The 20,858-nt window shown below is 54.9% G+C and overlaps 1 protein-coding gene across 10 annotated transcripts in view; it reads left to right on the forward strand.

Moving 5' to 3' along the window:
• CFAP65 (cilia and flagella associated protein 65) overlaps positions 1-20,858 on the forward strand; it is a 33,923-nt gene extending 13,065 nt beyond the window's left edge. For 7 of the 10 annotated variants that reach the window (XM_073878522.1, XM_073878524.1, XM_073878520.1 and 4 more), the window contains 22 exons: positions 521-658; positions 2,118-2,363; positions 2,903-3,127; positions 4,082-4,240; positions 4,440-4,590; positions 4,992-5,120; positions 5,954-6,167; positions 6,479-6,607; positions 11,057-11,233; positions 11,452-11,584; positions 11,731-11,841; positions 13,872-14,063; positions 14,164-14,322; positions 15,450-15,593; positions 15,976-16,089; positions 16,276-16,383; positions 17,893-17,937; positions 18,163-18,365; positions 18,655-18,783; positions 19,309-19,779; positions 20,446-20,583; positions 20,688-20,858. In XM_073878522.1, the coding sequence (XP_073734623.1) occupies positions 521-658; positions 2,118-2,363; positions 2,903-3,127; positions 4,082-4,240; positions 4,440-4,590; positions 4,992-5,120; positions 5,954-6,167; positions 6,479-6,607; positions 11,057-11,233; positions 11,452-11,584; positions 11,731-11,841; positions 13,872-14,063; positions 14,164-14,322; positions 15,450-15,593; positions 15,976-16,089; positions 16,276-16,383; positions 17,893-17,937; positions 18,163-18,365; positions 18,655-18,783; positions 19,309-19,779; positions 20,446-20,583; positions 20,688-20,850 (3,678 nt within the window). In that variant the 3' untranslated portion in view covers positions 20,851-20,858. Of the gene's footprint in view, positions 1-520; positions 659-2,117; positions 2,364-2,902; positions 3,128-4,081; positions 4,241-4,439; positions 4,591-4,991; positions 5,121-5,953; positions 6,168-6,478; positions 6,608-11,056; positions 11,234-11,451; positions 11,585-11,730; positions 11,842-13,871; positions 14,064-14,163; positions 14,323-15,449; positions 15,594-15,975; positions 16,090-16,275; positions 16,384-17,892; positions 17,938-18,162; positions 18,366-18,654; positions 18,784-19,101; positions 19,279-19,308; positions 19,780-20,445; positions 20,584-20,687 lie in introns of those variants that run through there. The other 3 variants (XM_025888184.2, XM_073878515.1, XM_073878527.1) reach the window with 3 other exon arrangements.

A 20,858-nucleotide genomic window follows, 5' to 3' on the forward strand; every position in this document is an offset into this window, starting at 1 on the left:
ACCGAGCACCTGCAATGTGGCGAGTCCAAATTGAGACACATTGTATGAGACCCACTGGCTTTCAAAGACTTTGGCGCAAAAAGAATGTAAGGTGTCTCACGTGTCACTTATATATTGATAATAGGTTGAAATGGTAAGATTTTGGATCTCTTGGGGTAAATAAGACGTATCGCTGAAATGAATTTCTCGTTTTTCCCTCTGTTAATGTGGCTGCTAGGACATGTAAAACTACCTTTGCGGCTTGCATTTGTGGCTCGTGTTCTGTTTCTATTGGCCGTCACTTTTCTAGGCACATTCCTGCAGGATGAATGCTGTCTGTGCATCCCAGCCCCGGCGCTGTCGTGGTGCTGCTGCGGTCAGAGTCGTTTTGACAGCTGTCTCTGCACTGTCTTCCCAGGGAGCCCCTCTCCTCCCTCTGTGCCCAGTGTGGGACTCCTGTAGCACAGAGGGGCGGGCTGGGGGGCCCCGCAGGGTCGGACACAGGACTCTCAGCTTGTCCTTGGGTCCGGCCCCCGTGCAGGTCCTGCGGAGCTACAATAACATCGAGGAGGACTGTACCGTGTGTCCCTCCTGGTGCCTGACCCTCCGGGCACGAGGCCACAGCTATCGTGCTGCCCTGGAGCACCACATCCCTCAATATTCCCTGCAGGCCCCCAAGGTGAGCGTGGCCCCAGGAGCAGTGGGAGGTGGGACAGGGGAGCTTGGCTTCTGCCTCGGTCCACACTCTGCTGGCCTCAGATACATCCCAGCACCCTCCCAGGCCATCCCAACCTCCCCACCACGAGGCCCTGGGGCTCTGGTCATGGAGAGCTCTCTTGTGGGCCGGTCTGGGGCTCAAACCCCTGACCCCTCCTTGCTCCATCTGAAATACTCCCTGGGCTTCCCGCACTGAGGTTGAAGATTCTCTAGCTCCTTCATTTTTCTGTGCCTTGTTTGCTGAGCACCTGCTAGGGATCCGACCACCCACCATGAGCCCCTGGCCTTGGAGATTGCGCAGGCTGCTGTGGGTCACAGAGCTGGTCCCTCAGCTTCCTGAGTCATAATTCCCCGGCCTCTCTGAGGAGCCCTTGGAGGCCCTGTCTGACCCGAGCAGCGAGATGACAGAAGGTTTAGAAGCATCAGCTCCAGAGCCAGTCGGCCAAGTTCCAGTCCTGGCTTCTCCTTCGATACCTCTTCCCAGCCTCCCTTACCTTTGTCACCCTTCCCATCCGTCCCCACTGCTCTCATGCCTCATAGTGCTGGAAAGGCGCCCCTCTGGGGCCCTGTGCTGGAGGTGATCCTGCCCCCCACCACCAGCTACACTTCTGCTCTCCAATCCCCAACCGACTTCACCCCCGAGATTCAGCTCAAGTCCCTCCCTGACTGCCCGGGGTTCCCCTCCCGGACTCCCGTCCCTTTCTTTTGACTGGTTTGTCCCAGCAGTTTGTGGCCTTTACTGCTGTCCAGCCGATTCTGGGCCTGGGTTGCCCCCCACCGCCTCACGCACGGGCACGGGCACATCTGCCCCAGCTGGACTGGGCGCCCTGGTCAGCGATCTCGGGCCTTGTGTGATATGGCCGGCCTAGCTCTTAGCCTGCAGCTGGCCATACCCTACGTGCTTTAGGAAGGTTTGGAAGCTGGGATTTCTGGGGCTTTCCCTTTCTCGGAGGTTCCCCTCAGCCATCTGTAAGAGAATTATCTAGAAGGGGCTGCTTATCCCAGAGCTTCTGGACCAGAATCTCTGAAAGTGAATTCTCCAAAGGATGATTTGAGGGCACCCTAAAATGAAAGACCTACTTAACTTTGCAGGGGTGTGGGGGGGTCTCAGATGCCTGCGTTTCCTGGGCCCACTTCCTATAGCCACTCCATCTCCCTGCCTGGAAGTCTCTGGAGGACAGAAGCATTTTTGGGGGCCAAGCTATATCCCCTCTATTCCCTGTTCACAGGGTAGTGACTGGTATGTGTGGAGGTACTTGGCTCTCTTTGGAGACAGGCCCACCCAAACCCACATAGACTTCTCTGAGCCCCTGGGCATCCAGGGAATATCGAGGGATGTGGTGCCCGTGTGCAGATCAGTGGGTTAGGGGAGAGGGAAGCGCACAGATCTGAGCATGGGTCCCTCTTGTCATGCACCCCAGCTCTTTCCTGCAGTGTCCCCCAACGAACCCTCCTACCGTAGCCTGCTGTTGATCAACAAAGGCTCCATGATGTTGACCTTCAACTTGGCCCCCCAAAGCAGCTCAGACATCTCCCTGCGTCCCAGCTCGGGCCTCGTGGCCCCCAGGGCCCACCAGATCTTCCTCGTCTGTACCTACCCCAAGGGCAACTCCTGGAAGCAGCACGTTTTCTACTTGCAGTTCAATTTTTGCCCCCGGTATCTCAAGGTAAAAAGCAAGGCTAGGGGACTGGGTCCTGAGGAGTGGGCCATAGTCTGGGGCTTCCCTTCTCAAAGCCAAATTCTGGGTTTGGCCTCTCTTGCTCCCCTAAAGTAGTCAAGGGGCTGCTTCTCCCCCCAGGAAGTGCCATAGCAGGGAGAAGACCCTTCTGCCACATCTGTGAACAACTTTCCCACCCTCAGGGCCCAGCATGTCCACCTCAAGGTGTCTGGGACAAGAAAAGGGGTGCAGAGGTCCCAAAGGAATGAGTGGGGGCAATATAAGACTCATATCTGCAGGTTGCAGAGGGGCGTTTGGGGCTGGGCCAGGGAAAGGGGCCAGGGTGGTGGGCCCATATCTGGCCTATGAAATGGTCTGTACCGCCTCTCTCAGTCCCTGAGTTCTTTTCAAGAACCATCTCCTGGGTTGGTCACTACCTACTCTGTCTTGCCAGAAGCTGCCCGTGCCCAGGCTTTTTGGACATTTGGGGGAGGGAGCCAGGGCAGCGGGGTGACATCAGGGCACTGCCCTCCTTCCTCCGGCCCTAGGAGGTAAGCATGCAGAGCCGGGAGGAGCCTCTGCAGCTGAAGCTGGACACCTGTAAGCGCGTGTTCTTCAAGCCCACCTGGGTGGGCTGCTCCTCCACCAGCCTCTTCACTTTCCACAACCCCTCGCGTCTGCCCCTGGAGTTTGAATGGAGGATTTCCCAGCTGCACAGAAAGGTGCTGGCCGTCCAGCCTGCTCGGGGACTTATCCAGCCCAGTGAGAGCCTTGTGAGTGCCCCGCCCCACGGCTGGGGGCCCATGCTCCCATCTGCCTGCTCCCCGCCCCCCAGCCAAGGCACGCACTCAGGGACGTCTGCGTGAGCTGGGGTGGGCTGTCTCCAAGGAGAGCCAAGGTCCTCTTCGCTTTCACCATCATCTTTTACTCATGCCTCTCAGAGGCCAGGCTTACAGTGTGCCCCCTCCCATTTAATCCGTAATCACCTCCCCTGCCTTAGAAGTGGGTGGGATGGCTACCATTGTCTTAAAATGCCCTTTTTACAAAGAAGAATCAAAGCTTAGAGAAGAAAAAGCCATTTATGAAGATTACAAATGAGGAGGTGGGGCTGGCACTTGATCCAGTTTCAAGGGGAGAGTCTGCTCTCCATCCCTGGTCCCCAAAGCTGCGAGATCACTGGGAGGTGGTTTGGAGCAGTTGGATTGGGGGCCAAATGGGTGGGTTTCATTAAGGCATGAGGAAGGGGCATCCTCGAGGTCCCAGCAGCAGTCTGGAGGGGGGCACCAGCTGGGGCCCAATCTAGCAGAGCCCCATTCCCTGGACTAGGGCCTTATAGACTAATTGGCCAAACTTGGGCCAAGAACCACCAACACATGGTATCTGGAAGAACCCAGGTAGTAGACAGGGAGGCAAGAGACCACATAGGCTCTGGATTTGGTTTCAGGAGTTTATACTCCAGCTCCCACCAAGCCTCTCGCCAGCCGTGTGACCTTGGGCAAGTTACCCCCACTTCTCTGTCCCAGAAAACGAGGTACTAAATAATACGGCTTACCTCGTGGGGATAAAGGATGGAAGGGCTGAGGGATGTATAGAAAGTGCCCGGCACAGGGCAAATACTCACAAAGGGGTACCATAGCTTGATCTCCAGCAGTGGGACCTCTGGTGGCCAGGAGTCTGGGTAGGGGGTTCTGGAGAGCCCCACACAGGGATGATCTCTGTGGCCCCAGACGCTGACGTGGACCTTCAGCCCTCTGGAGGAGACCAAGTATCTGTTCCGAGTGGGGATGTGGGTCTGGGAAGCCGGTCTGCCCCCAGACACCAAGCCCCCCACCACCACCCACTATATGCTCCGGCTGGTGGGTGTGGGCATCACCAGCAGCCTCTCCGTGAGTAGGAGAACCGTGGCAGGTGGGGCTGGGGAGTTGGGGGCCAGGGCACAGGTGGGAGGGAAGGCCCCAGGGTGCCCAATTCCAAGGGGGCAGGGGATGGGAGCCCTCTGGCCCTCTGGACCTGCCCTGACTTGGAGATTATCTGAGGCCAGGGGTGGGAAAGCCAGGGCTGTGGCTGGCTGACTCTGGGCCTCAGGTGAAGGAAAAGGAGCTGGATTTTGGGAACGTGCTGGTGAACAGCAAACAGTCCAGGTTGCTGATGCTTCTGAACGATGGCAACTGCACTCTTTATTATCGCCTGTTCCTGGAGCAGTGCAGCCCTGAGGTCATGGACGACGGCCCCCTTGGTACTCAGGCCTGGACCGGGATGGGGGCGGGGGGCCGGGGAGGCAGGCAGTGAGGGATGATGGTTAACCAGATCAAGGTTTGGGGGCAGATAGAGCAGGGCTTAACACTTGGTGCTTCCACCTTTTACATGTGTGGCATGGGCCGGTGACTCTCTGAGCCTCAGCTGCCTCATCTGTAAAATGGGACTGTTGCTGGCAATGACCCAAAGACTGGTTTCCTCTGTCTGGTCTGGGAAGAGGGACTGCTCCCTGTTTCCTGGCTCTGGGCCTGCTCTCTGGCCAGTGCTCTGCTGGCCCAGGGGAAGGGTATCTGGAAAGGAGCAGGAGGAGAGGCCGGGACTCTCTGGCCTGCGCTGAGTGCCTCTTCTGCCCTCGGCCCCACCCGGGTCATCCCTGAGCAGCCTTGCAGCTGGACCGCACAGAGGGGAGCATGCCACCCCGGTCCCAGGACACCGTCTGCTTGACTGCTTGTCCCCACCAGCGGTCCCAGTACTGCTGGAAGATCAGCTACTCTCTCCTCTCCCACAGAGGTACCTGGGCCATCTGGCAGAGTCAGGGCCAGGGAGGAAAGGGGGAGGACTGTGTGAGCAGGACTTGGGGTGGGAGGGTGCTGAGGGTCCAGACGGGGCTGGCCGGGTGAGCATTAGCATTCTAGGGTGTGCCTGTGGGGGACTGGCGTGTATGCCTCATACCAAGCGCATCCATTTGTGCAGATGTCTGTGTATGTGTGTGCATGTGTGCACAAAAGAAAAAAAACTGAAGCACTGATATGTGCTTGAATGAATGAATGAATGAATCTTGAAAACATTACGCCAAGTGAAAAAAGCCAGTCACCAAAAGCCACATACTGTATGATTCCATGTATGTGAAATATCCCGAACAGGCAAATCTGTAGATACAGCAGAAAGTAGATCAGTGGTTGCTGGCGGGGGGGGGGGGCAATGGGGGTGACAACTGTTTGGTGCTGGGTTTCTTTTTGGGATGACGAAAATGCTCTAAATTAGTGGTGATGGTTGCACAGCTCTGCATATACGACAAATCCGAATTATATGGGTTAAAAGGGTTAATTTTATGGTATATAAATTCTATCTCAATAAAGCCATTAGTGAGAGTCAGTTTGAAAACAAGTAACAGTGCACAGTTAACACAGTGATGCATGTGGAGCGTTTCGGACAATGCTTGACACATAGAAAGTACCAGATGAGGCTTGGCTGTTGCTGGAAACATCCTAGAGCCTGGGAGACATCTGCTCCTGACAAGGGTCCTGGGCAGGTGGCCAGGGGTCCTACACCCTCAGCCTGCATGCTGTGCCCCAGGGCAGCTGGGAGGTGAGGCCACTCCTCTCTTCCACACCCCATCCTAGATAACAAGGCTGGGAAGAGGCAGGAGCTGTGTCGCGTCTTCCTGATGGCTGTGTACCCCTTACTCTCCATCCTGGATGTCTGCTCCATGGGCAGCGCCAAGGGCATCACCCGGAAACACCTGTGGCACCTCTTTTCCCTGGACAGGCTCAACAGTTACTTGGAGCGTGACCCCACCCCCTGGGAGCTCACCTACAAGGTGCCCACCCGGCACAGGTGAGGTGGGCCCCAGGGAAGGGGCAGGACCTATCTGGGTGTATTCTTGGAGCTTTCTGCCCACACCCCCCCCCAGTACGAGGACCTGTCCATGGAGTGGCTCCCCATCTCCCCCCCACATTCTTGCCCATCCCTGGAGGGGCCTAGAGAAGTCAGGGATTGGCTCAAGGTCTGGCCCCTGCCCCTGAGTCCCAGGTTCTCCCAATTCCCACCTGCAGGAAGATGATTGCCCAGCCAGCCAGCCAGGCAGCCCTGGGAGGGCCCCATACTGTCCCCATCTGTCTCTGGGTCTGTTTCTCTGCTCCACACAGCACAAGCCAGATCCCCACCATCTTCACCCCTCTGAAGCTTGACTTCAATTTTGGGGCAGCACCGATAGAGGCCCTACCCTCAGTGGTGCTCTTGGCCCTGAAGAACAGCGGAGTGGTTCCCCTGGACTGGTACGGCGGGCTTGGAGGGGGCTGCTGAGGGACCCAGGAGACAGGCGCAGGAGGCCGTCTCTGGCTTGGGGTGGACCTGGCTGGGGTCTGTGAGAAGTGGATCCCCTCACTGATAGGGCGGGGAGGCCAGCGTGGGATTGGGGATCACCCTTCAGCACTCCAAACCTGTCACTGCCAGAGACATGTCCATAGGCTCAAGAGTGGGGGAGACTGATGGAGACCAGCACGGTCATCCTAAGCTTAATGAGTGGGGAGTATCCTTTTGGACACCTGCTGCGTGCCAGGCCACTGATTTACGAGCCTTTTCTCCTCCAAGCCTCACACCAACCCTGGGGAAAAAAATCCTCCTCTGCTGACTCTTTTGCCAATGGAGGCTAAGGACTCAGCTAAGGCCGCTCAGCTGTTAGGCAGAGCCAAATTCAAAGCCAGATCGGTAAAGGTTAGTCAGCAAGAAGTCTTCAGAGTGCTCCCGTGTACCAGGCACTGTGCTAGGCAGTGGGGTGCTCCCGACAGAGCTTCAGTCTGGGGAGGCCAGGCCTGCATGGGAGCGAGTTTAGATCTCTGGTGGGGAAGGACAGGGACAGCCTGCCACCAAGCCAGTGTCGGGGAGGAAGATGTGGCTGAGCGAAGCCACGTGGGCTACTGGAAGGCTTGAGGCTGGCTGCGGGGCAGGCTGCACCTCTGCAGTCACAGGGGCCCAGGCCTGGAGCCCTGAGCCTGCCAAGCGTGGACCTTCCTGTGCTTGACTTTCCTCCCGTCGGGGCCCGAACTTGTGCCCAGTAAACATCCTGTTTCCATGCCAGGGCCTTTTCTTGTTCTTCCTCCCTGCCTCTGCCACGTGTCTGGACTTCCTAGTAAATTTCCTTTTGATGACTTCTAACATTTCTTGCCTAAACGGAGGTGAGAAACAAGTGCACCCATCTGGGTAAGGCTTGGGAGAGAGAGCCAGGGGCCCAGCCTGGGAAAATACGTGCGACGGGAGGGGGAGGAGGGGTGCTTCTGTGATCTCAGGAACATTCCTGCCTGAGCAGAGTCTTGGGGTGTGTGGGGGCAAAGCCGGGTTGGGGGCTGCACCATCAGGGGTACAATGGCTGCCCTTACTTTCTGGATTGTCCTGCCCCTGGCTGGGATAAAGGCAACTGGGGAGGCTGGTTCCTTACATGGCTCCTTACGTGGCTCCTGTCTGAGAAGGGCCAGGACTACGAGTAGCTGAGGCCTCCTGGCCCTGATGACTTGAGGAAGCTTGGCAGGCAGGGCTGCTGGCCTGGTGGGGAAGGCCCGGGGTCCGCCTGAGCTCCAAACCCGCCATTCACTGGGGCTACTGGAATGGCCGGAAGCCAGGCGCTACAGGAAAAGCGGCGTTAGTCCGTCCTGGCATGGAGCAGGGTATTTTGGTGGATTATGCATGCAAGTGTGTTTGTGTGGGAGCAAGCCAGCTCACACTCTCTGTGGAGAGAGGCCAGGTGGCTGGAAACCGAGGTGGGAGGAAACCCAGGCACAGTGCCCGTTGAGCTGAGCCTATCCATCAGGAGATCATCTGAGGTTCAGGAAGGGAGTCCGTGCTTCTTCCAGGAGTCCAAGCACAGCGAACCTTCCTTGGAAGGCTTGACTCTCCTAGGTTTTTTTGTGTTGTTGTGTTTCCTTTCAATTTCTTAGAAGGCTATTTTTGAAAATTCTAGCTGGTCTCTGCTGAGCTCATAAAGAACAGACTGAAGGTTTTATTCCTGCCAAGACCAGTAAGAAATGGGGAGTGTGGACCTGGCCTGGAGGCAGCAGCAGGCAGGACAGAGTGAGAACCCCAAGTGGGAGGGGGAGCATCGGAGGAAATAGGAGCCTATAGCTGCCTGCCCCGCTCCCTCTGGGTCTTCTCTGATGCTTCTGCTCCTGGCCCAGGGAGGCGGAGGGCCTTACTGACATCAGATACAGTAGTTAACATCTCCTGGTCCCTCGTGCACTCATTAAGTCTTGACTAAACATTTACGGGGGGCTTCTAGGCCTGGGCTCCCGCCCTGGCCCTCAGAATCAAGGTGCCGACAGGTCCAAGCCTGGCCCTCCGGGTGCTGCAGGGGTCTGGGGCAGGGTGATGGATGCTGAAGAAAGCTACAACTGAGCTAGACCTGCAGCTTAGGGAGAAGACACAGAGAGGCTGCAAAGAACCTTCCAGACAGGGGCACCTGGGTGGCTCAGTCAGTTAAGCCTGCTTTCGGCTCAGGTCATGATCCCAGGGTCCTGGGATCAAGTCCCGCATCAGGCTCCCTGCTTAGTGGGGAGCCTGCTTCTCCCTCTTCATGCTGCTCCCCCTGCTTGTGCTCTCTCTCTAACAAATAAATAAATTAATTAAAAAAAAAAACTTTCCAAACAGAGGTCTTGGTATGTACACGGGTAACAGAAAAGGGCTCAGCCTGGCTGGAGCACTGATAGGGAGGAAGGGGTGCCGGATGTGACTTGAGAGGTGGACGAGGGCCACAACATCGGGACCTTGGCATCCTTCTCCTAAGAGTTTGGACTTCTTCCTGAGGGCATGGTGGCGATGTAAGAGGGGCCGGGGGACAAAGACATGATCTGCCTTTAAGACCTGCCACTCTGGTCTGGGGTGCAGGGTGCAGGGAGAGAAATGGACTAGCAGCCTGAGGCAGGGGAGCAGGCGAGGGGGCCCACACCAGAGGACTGGCAGGGAAGAGCGGGTTGGGATTATTTGGTCGGGGACTGGGTGAGGGCAGCGAGGGAAACAGAGGTGTCGAAACTATCCGGATAACCCCAAAGTAGCAAGATCTCCAGTTTTGCTGCTGATCAGTATCCCTTCAAAAAAATAACAAAAGCAGTTTATTCACCAGTCAAAAGACACAAAGGTGATGGAAGCAGGAAACTCCTCAGCTCCTGCTGCATGTCCACTCTGCTGGGGTGATGGAGGGTTTGAAGGGAGTTTCCATCCTCAGCACTTACAACACACACACACAAACACAGCCCAGGGGTTATTCTGTTTCCCTTGAATTTTTTTTTTTTTTTTTTGCAGTAACAGCTCAATGCTGTACATATTACTTTCTGCCTAGCATTAGATCATTAACATTTTCACTCAGCATTGTGCCAATAACATTCCCTTCAGATCAATACAGATTAACGCATAAAACTCTTGACTCTTTTTTTTAAAAGATTTTTTATTTATTCATCTGAGAGAGAGCGCGTGCGAAAGAGAGAACATGAACCAGGGGCAGGGGGAGGGGCAGAGGGAGAAGCAGACTCCTCGCTGAGCAGGGAGCCCCATGCAATGATGGGATGTGATAAGGGGCTTGATCCCAGGACCCTGCGATCAAGATCTGAGTCCAAGGCAGATGCTTCACCGATGCTTAACCCACTGAGCCACCCCGGCGCCCCTTAACTCTTTCTTTGTAATACTTGGCATAATATTCCGTAATATGAATGGCCCTTAAGTTATTAAACTCCCTGTACTGGGTTGTTTTTTTTTATTGCCACTACAAAGAAAGTTGTAATAAACTTGTGTGTGAGCGTGAGCACGCATGCATTTATTCCCGCAGGGTACTTCCCCAGGAGAGAATGTCTGAGTCAAAGGGCTCATGCGGTTTTTATTCTAGTAGACACTGTCAAAATTCCTACAACAAAAGGTGTAGCCATACCTTCTCTCTCTACCTGTTTGAAGGTGTCCATTCTCTCTAAACTTACCAGTATCGAGTAGAACTGTTTACCCCGTTGCTAATGTGAAACTATTTAAGACTGATTGAAGGGAGTCGTGATTTGTGATTTCCTTGACTCTTTGTTGAGCATTTCCCCTTTTGGCTGCTCCCCGTTCATGCCGTCTGCCCAGTGTTAGGCCAGTTCTGTGCCATGTCTCTGCAAGTGAAGGGGTCCTCCTTTTCAGATCGTAACCCAGGGAACCCTTCACCGCTTGTTTTGTCAACCAGCTAGAGTGCAGTATCTACTTTCCTACAACGTGAGGCATTTGGGGGGGCGTTAATTCTATGCCCAGACTTGCTCCAGATTCAAGAATGCCAGCCCTGCTGGGGCATCTCTTCTCTGCCCTATGCTCCTGCTGACCTAGACACCCTCCCTCTCGGTGGGGGGGCGGGGTGCCTGGTTGGTGCTGCTGGCGTTTTTAGATGCTTCAAATGGCCCTTCCTAAGAGCTTTATCACACAAACTACTCCCCCCCTGGGGTTAGTGACTGGCTAGCTCACCGTTACCCACATACACAAGTAGTCCCCCTAGATCCATGTCCCCCACAATGGAAGCCCCAATATCCACTTTCCACTTTGTCACCAGGGACCTGCTGCCATTCCTGGGTTTGGGTTTGGGGGCCATTATGAAGTGAGAATCCACCATAGCATGTTTGCTCAGCCATGCATGGGGCAGCTTGCCAAATCGGGGGAGCATCCACTCTGCTTGCAGCTCAGAGCCCCTGCCTCTCTGTTCTAAGAGGCTTGCACCCCTCTTCCAGGGCCTTCCTCTTTCCAAGTGACCAGCAGATTGACCTGGAGCTGTGGGCACAGCAAGCAGAGTTTGACGCCACCGAGCTTCACCAAATGCGTGTGCAGGACAACTGCATATTCTCCATCAGCCCCAAGGCTGGGAGCCTGAGTCCTGGACAAGAGCAGGTGGTGGAACTCAAATACAGGTGCTCCTCCCACTGCCTGTCCTACACTTCCAGTCCTGGAGACCCTGCCCCCACCCCTCCCTTTCTCTGCGCTCCTGGAGGAGCTTGGCCTTGCACTCTGTGACTCCAGAGTACCTTAAGTGCCCACCGCCAGGGGAGGACCCCGTCCACCCACTTGGCGGGGAGGTTTCATGTCCCTCTTGCCCCATCCCAGCTCAGAGGTTTCCACATGCTTCCAGGGGCTTTGCTCTCTTGCTGGTACCGGGGCTCCATAACGCAGCCCAGATTCATCTCTTCCCTTCCAGCCACGTGTTCGTGGGCACCGATCGCCTCCCGGTGCTCTTCAAAGTGTCCCATGGCCGGGAGATCCTGGTGAGACCCCAGACCTCGTCTTGTCCTGGACTCCTGAGAGAGGAGCAGGGAACTATGCCCCCCGGGGAGCTAGGGTCCAGATCTTTCTGCTGGGTACTTCCGTTTCTCCCAGGGAAGGATGCTACTCATGGGTTTTGTATTTCCAGCTAAATTTCATAGGTGTGACAGTGAAGCTGGAGCAAAAGTACGTGCACTTCACCTCCACTAGCCACCAGTTCGTCCCTGTCCCCATCGGCGACACACTGCCCCCAAGGCAGGTCAGTGGTCTACATTGTCCTGGTTCCCAAGAAGCCTAAGCATTGATCTCTGTGTATCTGCATCAGCCTTTTACAGGGTGACAAAGACCCTACCCTCCAGAAGTCCTCACTCTAAGAGGTGGGGCTACAGGTCAAACCCCGAGTTTGGGCAACTAGGAGAGATCCAAGGTGAGAGGCTTCCGCTTCCTGGTGCTTGGTGCTAAGTAAGCCCTTTGCCAGGCCTTGTTCCTGTGCCCCCATGCAAAAGCAGGGGGTTCTCTCTTCTGGCACAAGATTCTTCAAACTTCTTTGATCATGAATCACACTAATATATTTTGGATAATAACCCAGTAAGTACATACATACACATATACTTAAAGTACCACAAATGAATATATACACTACTACACGCAAAGCAGTCTGATGTTTTCCATTTTTATTTTATTCTGTTCCACCTGCTAAATTGCTTTCATGATCTGCTCACTAATAGGTCTCAGCCCCAGGTTGAAAATCACTGCTCCAGGAAGGACATTTTTCTGGAGTGTGAAAAACGAGACTGAATCCTTGCGAAACCATAGAATTTTCTTTATCAAGTGGAGGGAATTGGGTTCCTTTGCTCTGAAAATGTACATTGGAAATCTCCCAGAGGGGGACATAGTATTTTCCCAAACATGCCATAGCTGTGAAATTTCTAACTATTTAGAAGTCCTTGTATTTCTGAGCAGAGGCCTCTGGTCATCCAGCCTAGAGTCAGAGGAATGGGCTTTCTGAACCTGAGAGGGTGGGACCCCTAGCCCTGAGCTCTGTATGCTTCCCTACACCACCCTCTACCCTACTGGCTTCCTGGAAGCCACCCCCCTCCCCCCCAAAACAGGGCTGCAGAGACCCATGTCCTTGAAAAGGAAGGCAAAGACTCAGTGCCCCCTGGAGAGCTTTCCTGAGAGACTAGACCACTTCCCTGTGGCTCTGAACATAGACAATGAAAAATGCCCCCAGATCTAGAGCAAGGAGACCCAACTGTGCCTCCAACCAATCTCCACAACTGTGGCCAAGCTTCTGCTTTCATTCATGAGATGATGACAGATGGTGGCCTGGATCCATAAGAGGACAGCAGAAGTAGAAGTGAACAGATTTAATTTATATTTTAGAGGCAGAATCATTGGGACTTGCTGGGGCCAGTTTGGGAAAGTGGGAGAAAGGGAGGGATCGAGATGTATTGAATTCCTAGTTTGAGCATTTACTGAAAGGAGATTCCGGGGTGGGGGTAGAACTTTCTAGTGAAGAGTTTGGTTTTTACCAAATTTGAGATGTCTGTGAGACAATCAGTGGCTGGTGAGGGGGCAGGGAGGGCTTGTGGAGTGGAAGTTGGATACCAGGTCTGGAGCTCAGAGGTGGCCCAGGCTAGAGAAATAAAATCAGCATATTCAGGAGTGGGTGCTGGGAAAGATGAGGGGGCAAGACCTAGATCCAAACAAACTGTTTGCTCTCTCTGGCTTCCATTTTCTAATCCTAAAATGAGGGATTGGACCAGAAGATCTCAGGTTGCTTCCAGGACATTCTGTGATTCCCACACTTTGGATTTAGTCTTGGGGGATGTCATAGCTTCCTTTCCCTCCCTCATCTGCCCTTAAGCAGGACTGCCTGTAAGGGCAGACGTGGAAAGTGGCAGCCTCCTGGGTGATTAAAGTGAGAGCCTTGAAGATGCTGAAGGGTCTGGAGGGTGTGTGCATGGACACTTCTGTAAATCCCCACACTAGAGACACGAGCCTTAGTGTCCCCTTATACCTTGGCAAAAGTAAATTAAGAGCAAATAAAATAAGGATTACAGATTATCCTAAAATGTCCCAGACTGAAAATACAATTACATACTTCTTGGATCATTGGGCCATAAGGGAAATTAGAGGTAGTTAGGGGGCTCTGGGGCTGTAAGGGGGACATCATGGAGATCAGCCTGCCCTCCCGCAGTGGACACAGGACCCCAGGCTCTCTGCTTTGCAGCCCTGAGTTGGTGTGGAGGTTTCATTATTCCCGCCCCCCTACCCCGCCTGCAGATTTATGAGCTGTATAATGGTGGCTCGGTGCCCGTGACATACGAGATCCAGACGAACATCCTGTCGCAGGTTCAGGAAAAAAATTTCAATCACCCCATCTTCAGCTGCCTCAACCCCCAAGGGGAGATCCAGCCAGGCACAACTGCTCAGGTCTTGTGGATCTTCTCACCTATTGAGGCCAAGACCTACACCGTGAGCCGCAGCCTGGGCTGATTATGGGTGGAGGTTGGTGTTGGCTTCCTCAGCAAGCCGTGCTCTGACCAGTCCCTTCCCCACCCTCCTAACTTCCTAGGTGGATGTGCCCATACACGTCCTGGGATGGAACTCAGCCATGATCCGCTTCCAGGGAGTGGGCTATGACCCCCATGTCATGGGAGACACAGCCCCATTCCACAACATCTCCTCTTGGCATGACAACCCCAAGCATACTAGGCTGATGGTTCCTGGACAGGTAGGGGGAAGGGAGGTAGGAAGGCCTGAGGCTTAGAAGGGCCCCGGGGGGCCAGTGCAGAGGGAAGCTGGGAAGGAAATGTGATGGAGGCGATAAGGGAAGGATGCAGAGGGGAAGCCTGGAACCAGCCCTCACCGAGATCCAGCAGGCAGCACCCGCTCCACGAGAGGCTTACCCTGCCACCTAGTGCCCATAGGTGTTCCTGCTCAAGTCACTCTGAGCATTGGGATGGGGATTTTGGAAGGGGTAGAAGGAAGCTCTCCCATTTTAGGGCTGTAAAGTATTATCTTCATCCAGAACAGTCCATTCCTGGACCTAGATGGATTTTGCTGTAAGGTATCCAAGGTCAATAACCCCATCTTTAGTTCAAACACACCCCAATGTTGGGATGTCTGACCCATTCATTCATCCACCCATCCATCCATCTCCTCCCCATTGGCCCACATGCCCATTTACTGATCCATCCAGCCACCCATCTACCCACTTCTCCATCCATCCTTCCATACAGCCGTCCAGTCACTATATACCCATACATCGGCCTGTCCACCCTTCCACTCCTACCCTTTCTGGACCGTAACTGCATGATGAGCACTATGGAGGCCCTGAAGACACAAAGAAGAGCCAAAGTCCCAGACCTGGAGACACTCAGGGTCTGGACAGAGAGAAAGTGCCCCTTCCATGTGGCCTCAGTCTTTCCAGACCCCCTACTGTTCTGTTCCTATTTGAAGATGCCAACTGCCCATCCCCCCATTCATTTACAACTATCCTTCAGGGATTCAAATTACACTGGCTTTAGTTCTGTCTTCTCTAAGCAAATTCTGATTTCTCAGCCCTTCCAAGCCTATTTTAATGGTCAAAAGCCTAGACTTTAGAGTGAGACTGGGTTTATCCCCACTGTGCCTGTAAGAGACCTTTGGAAAAATTCTTTATGCCCTCTAAACCTTAGCAGCACATCTATCTGTAAAGTGGGGACGATAATACAAATATCACAGGGCCATGGTGAGGACCAAATGTGTGTGAATGGCCTACCATGGTGCCTGCTGAAGGCACTCAGTAACTGGGAGAGGTTGCTATGGTTATGATTTTGTCACCGCCCAAAGTGGCTGTTGTGTTGTCTCCACCAACAGAATGTCTTCCTGTCCCAGTCCCATATCTCGCTGGGGAACATTCCTGTGCAGACTAAGTGCAGCCGCCTGCTGTTCCTCAACAACATCTCCAAGAACGAGCCAGTTGTCTTTGAGTGGCAGCTGAAGCCTCTAGACTTTGGGGAGGTGAGAGTCCCCTATTTCCGCAGAATTAGAACCTCTAGCAGGGCTCCAGGCCCACCCTATTCCACCCCACCCTATCCCATCTTGTCTCATCTTACCCCATCCCACCCCACCACCCACCCCAGGCCATCCCATCCCGCCCCATTCCATCCCACCCCATACCACTGAATTCCAACCCATCTTATCCCATTCCATCCAACCCCACCCCATCCCACCCCATCCCATTCCATCCCACTGAATCCCACCCCATCCTAACCCATCTTACCCCATCTAACCCCACCCCACCCCATTCCAGTCCATCCCATCCCACCCCATCATACCCACCCCATTTCATCCCACTCTATCCCATTCCTGTGAAGCTCCAAAGACCCCTTCCCCCAAACAGGTGTCTGTGAGTCCCATGACAGGGAAGGTGGCTCCTGAAGAAACAGTCCCATTTGTGGTGACCTTGAAGACCTCAGTGCATGCCAGCTTCTACAGCATAGACCTGGTATGCAAGGTAGGACCAGCACCAGAGTGAAGCTAGGATGGAGCATGGCTCCCAGTACTGGGATGTGGGTGAGCTATGAGATCCCCAGACCTTCACAGAAAGGCGGGGGCCAGCCCCTGGGGAGTGGGGGGTGGGGGTCCATGGCACACAGGTGCTCCAGACCTTGGCCTTCTCTCTCCTTGTCCTGGGCTATAGGTATACCGACAGAAACTCCTGAATCAGTACCATAAGGAACTACAGGAGTGGAAGGATGAGGAAGTTCGACAGGAGGTGGAGTTCACCATCACAGATAGGAAAGGGAAGGTGAGGAGGCCAGAGTGAGCCTTGAACACCACAGATCTTTCTGATTGGCTTTACCAAGGGGGGACAGAGGCGGTGATGTGAGGTGGTCCTATGTGCAAAACTGGCCAGCCTGTCCTAGATTAGCTTGCTTTCATTAGACCAAGCATAGCCTCTCCCCAAGAGACTGTCTTCTGGACTCAGAAGACTGGCTGACCATTCCCTGCCTCACGTAGCCAGTGTTTAATGGGTGCCTGCTAAGCGCTGGGCACCGGGGACCCAGGGGAGACAAGACAGCTCACCCTCTGATGGAAGACGGTGTGGGACAAGGGTTTTGGGGGCAGGCTCTGGAGACAAGTTGCCCAGTTTTGATTCTGGCTTTGATGATTTCTAGTTCTGGGATCTTGGTCAAGTTACTTAACATAACATCTCAGTTCCCTCAACTATAAAATAGGGGTAATGTTACATCTGGGATTGACTTCAAGATAATCCAGGGGCACCTGATGGCACAGTTGGGGAAGCGTCTGACTCTTGATTTTGGCTCAGGTCATGATCTCAGGGTCATGGGACTGAGGTCAGGCTCTGCCCTCAGTAGGGAGTCTGCTTGAGATTTTCCCTCTCCCCCTGCCTCTGCCCTTCCCCCCCTGCTCCCACAAGTGTGTGTGCACACGCGCGCTCTCTCTCTCAAATAAATAAATAAATCTTAAAAAAAAAAAAGATAATCCAGAGGTGGGGCACAGATGAGACAAGATTGGCCATGAGCTGCTGATTGTTGAAGCTGGGTGATGGGTAACAGAGGACTCTGTACGTTCTCTCTACTGTCCTATACATTTGAAATTTTCCATATTAAGAAGGTTAAAAGTAAAGGTTTAAAAAATATTTTGAATGCAAGTAAAATAGTGCCTACTTCGCAGCACTGTTGTGAGGATTGAATGAGCTAAAGCACGTACAGTGCCTACAGCAGTGTAAGCAGTAAGCATGCACTAAGCAGGCTATTCGTATCTGTAGGGGAGCTGGAGAGTAAATGTGAGACAGAACAGCTCCCTTCTCCCTCTTCCAGTCTCCCAGCCTCCTTGTGCTGGTATTCTTGCACCTTGCTCACCTCTGCACTCACCACACTCAGCCCCCGGGGAGGCACCACTCCCCTCTGAAGCTCTGGCCCAACTATGAATGCAAATCATGTCTGGACGGTGCGGGAGAAGGGATTTCTGAATGAAATCTTCATAAAGGAGAGTATTTGTGACCCGAGGCACAAGGACAAGCACCCTTGGTACAGCCTGCCTACATTTGGTGGCATCGCCTTTTCTTTCCTCTGGTTGGGTGATCTGATTTTCCTTGTCTGCAGGGAGCACTTCCCTAAAGAAGGTCCTGGAAGGGGGTGTGGCTGGGAGTTGGGTGAGATCAAGAGGGCAGCAGGTCCTGGCATTGGCTTCCAGCCCCTCACCCTCACCCCATGGGTTGGCAGAAAGGTAAGAAGAGAGGAGCTCCTCTAGGCTTCTTGTATCCTAAGCACGGGTCTCTTTGCTTTCACAGGGAGGAGCATATTGTAGAGCTTGTGCACCTAGGAGGAGGTACAGGGTGAGCTCATAAGCCCCGTCTCCTTGGGATAAATTGAGAGGTCCTTGCTTGCTCCCAGAGATACCTCCAACTGCTGGCCCAGCCTCCTAGAAGGGAGGGATGGAAGTGCCAATGGGTGGGGTCACACTCCGATTTGGCTCCAAAGGCCTGGTTGGGGCTAGGGACCCAGCAGTGAGGCAGTGACGTCCCCAAACCCCTGTCATCCATGTCTTCCCCTTTCCAAAGACACTGCCCCCCATCAAGAATCAGCAGCCTCTCAACCGGCCTGTCAGCTGGAACCTTAAGATCCCAAAGAAGAAGATATTCTGGCTCTGTCCCCAGCCACCCTTGCCAGACATGCTGTGCTTGGGCCTCACGGCCCGTGCTCATGCCACTGACTACTTCCTGGCCAACTTCTTCTCCGACTTTCCCCAGCACTTCCTGCACCGGTGAATTCTCAGGGAGGGAGGGGTCTCTACCCCCTGGGGAACACCCCTAGGCCTCCTGCCCCACCTCCTTCCTCCCCTTTCCAATTTGGAGCCTCTCCAGGTCCTGCGCCAACCTTGAGGTTTGGGCTTCAGTCCCCAAATGCAGTAGCACTACACTTGGGCCAAGGCGGGGGGGCTGTCCCAAGCTCATCTATGTTCTCATGACTGCATGGCCACCGCCACTGCTCGTGACCCTACCCCCAGCCTGGTGGCTTGCCCAGGCCACTCAGAATGTCATGGCCTGCTCCAGGGAGCTGCCAAAGAGGAAATACCCCAAGGAGGAGTTGGAGGCTTCTGAGGGAGAATCCCCAGACAATTGGGCACCTGTCTCCAAGCAGGAGAAGCAGCTCCTGATTGACTGTCTCACCGCCATCATCAGGTACCCCCCTGGACCCTCACCATCCCCCTCATCTCAGCAGCTTATTCACCCAGCTCTGTGTCCACCCGTGGCCCCTGAAGCCCCAGCCCTTCCTTTCCTGAAAAATAGAACTTCCTCACAAGATCCTTCCACTGGTGGTCCCAGGCCCTGCAGGATGGGGGCAGCTCTAATGGAGCTTGCTAGAAGGATCCTCAGGGCTGGATCCTGAGTTCTGTCCTGTCCAGGGCTAGTAGATAAGGTCTGAGCCAGTTCACTGTTTCCCCCGGGGTTCCTGTCCCTTATCTGTGTAACTCTGACCTCCTGGCTCTGCCTCTTAAGAACCCACGGAGCCCAGAGAAGCCTTCCTCCAAAGGACGGGTGGGCGGGGCAACTGACTTAAGGGCTGGCTTCCCACATCCAGCACCCATTTGTAGACGTAGAAGTCAGAACTGCCCCTTGAGGAACTCTGGAGCCAGAGCCCCACAGGGGTTGCAAAGCCCCCTCGCAAGTCCTCTTGGCAAGGGCCTCCTCCTCCTTGCCATGCAGGGGTCTGCTAGAAGACAAGGTCTTCCATGAGGCCGTGAACCAAAGCCTGGTGGAGAAGATGCCTTACTTCTGCCAGTTCTGGAATGAGCAGTCAGCCAAGTTCACAGCCCAGAACAACACCCTGCAGTTAGCACCAGTCCTGTCTCCATCCGCCAGCAGCTGGGAGGGCAGCAGAGACAAGGAGTCTGAGGACGACAAACTGAGGCTGGAGAAGAAAATGGGGGAAGCGGAGGAGAAGAGCGAAGAGGAAGAGGAGGAGCTGGAGGAGGAAGAGGAGGAAGAGGAGGAGATGGAAGAGGAGGAGCAGGAGGAGGAGGAGCGGGGGGAGAAGGAAGAGAAGGTGCCCTGGACGGGGACTGAGCCCACACTGCAGCCCACGGCCCAGGAGTCCCTGAAATGTCAGTGGCAGCAGCAGCTGAAGGTCATGGTGAAAGAGGAGCAAGAACAGGATGAGAAGGAGACCACCAGCCGGTGAGCAGCCAGACCCAGATGAGGGTTCGCACGGCAGGGTGTGCAGAAGGATCCCAGGAGGCAGTGGGGTGCTGGGGCCAGCCTCTGGCTGGGTGTAAGGCTCTTCCCAGCTCCGCGTTCACTGACATCCCGCTGGTGGCTTAAGGCCTTCTGAGCTTTAGTCTGTCCCTCCAAGACCTGGCCGTTAACATTTTCTAGCACACCACTTTCAGGGGGTCGTTCAGTGGATTTCTAGAGCCAGGAGAGAAGTGCCACCGCTTCCCGGAGGGCCTTTGTCCGGGGCTGCTCTGTGGCCCTCCCTGTCCATGTTGGGATTCCTTAGGCCCCAGCCAGTCCCTTGGGCCCCTCTCACAGCTTGATGCCTCCTCCCCACACCTGGCGCTGAGATGGGACCTACAGTTGCCTGGACTCTGGTCCCACCACTTGTTCCAGCAGCAGGACGTTTGGCAACTTGGTCCCTTTAAGCCACAATTTGAGCGTCTGTAAAATTGGAACAAAGATGCCTTATAGTGCTGGGAGGGCGGGGGGTGGAATGAGAACCCGCGGAGATATAGCCCAGGGCACACAGTGTACAGCAGCAAGAGGCCCGCGGAGAAGGCGAGCGCAGTGGATGGCGGTGCTGACACCCGCATCCTCCACCCCCACCACACACCCCACCCCCCGCAGGCTCCCGGCGTTCGCCAACCTGCAGGAGGCGCTGCTGGAGAACATGATCCAGAACATCCTGGTGGAGGCGAGCCGCGGGGAGGTGGTTCTCACCTCGCGGCCGCGCGTCATCGCCCTGCCGCCGCTCAGCGTTTCCAGGTGGGGACGCCGACTGCGCCGGAGGGGCGCGAGGGGCGGCAGGGGCGGGCAGACTTGGCTCGAAGTCTCTCTCCAACCTCTCCCTGGGGCTTTCTGTCTTCCAGGATTGAGACTCCCGACTTGCTTTCGGCGGCGCCCCTCGGGCCGCAGCATGCCGAGGTGCCCTGCCTGGTGGCGCGGCCCCCTACCGACTCTTTGAGGATGCCACAGTCCAGCCCCTCCGACTTGCTGCCCTCAGGGCCCCCCTCTCCACCGCCCCACCACTAAAGCATCTA

Source organism: Callorhinus ursinus, unplaced genomic scaffold (genome assembly GCF_003265705.2).
Source record: "Callorhinus ursinus isolate GAN/ISIS: 27379988/994484 unplaced genomic scaffold, GSC_fseal_2.0 scaffold2, whole genome shotgun sequence".
Classification (NCBI taxonomy): domain Eukaryota; kingdom Metazoa; phylum Chordata; class Mammalia; order Carnivora; family Otariidae; genus Callorhinus; species Callorhinus ursinus.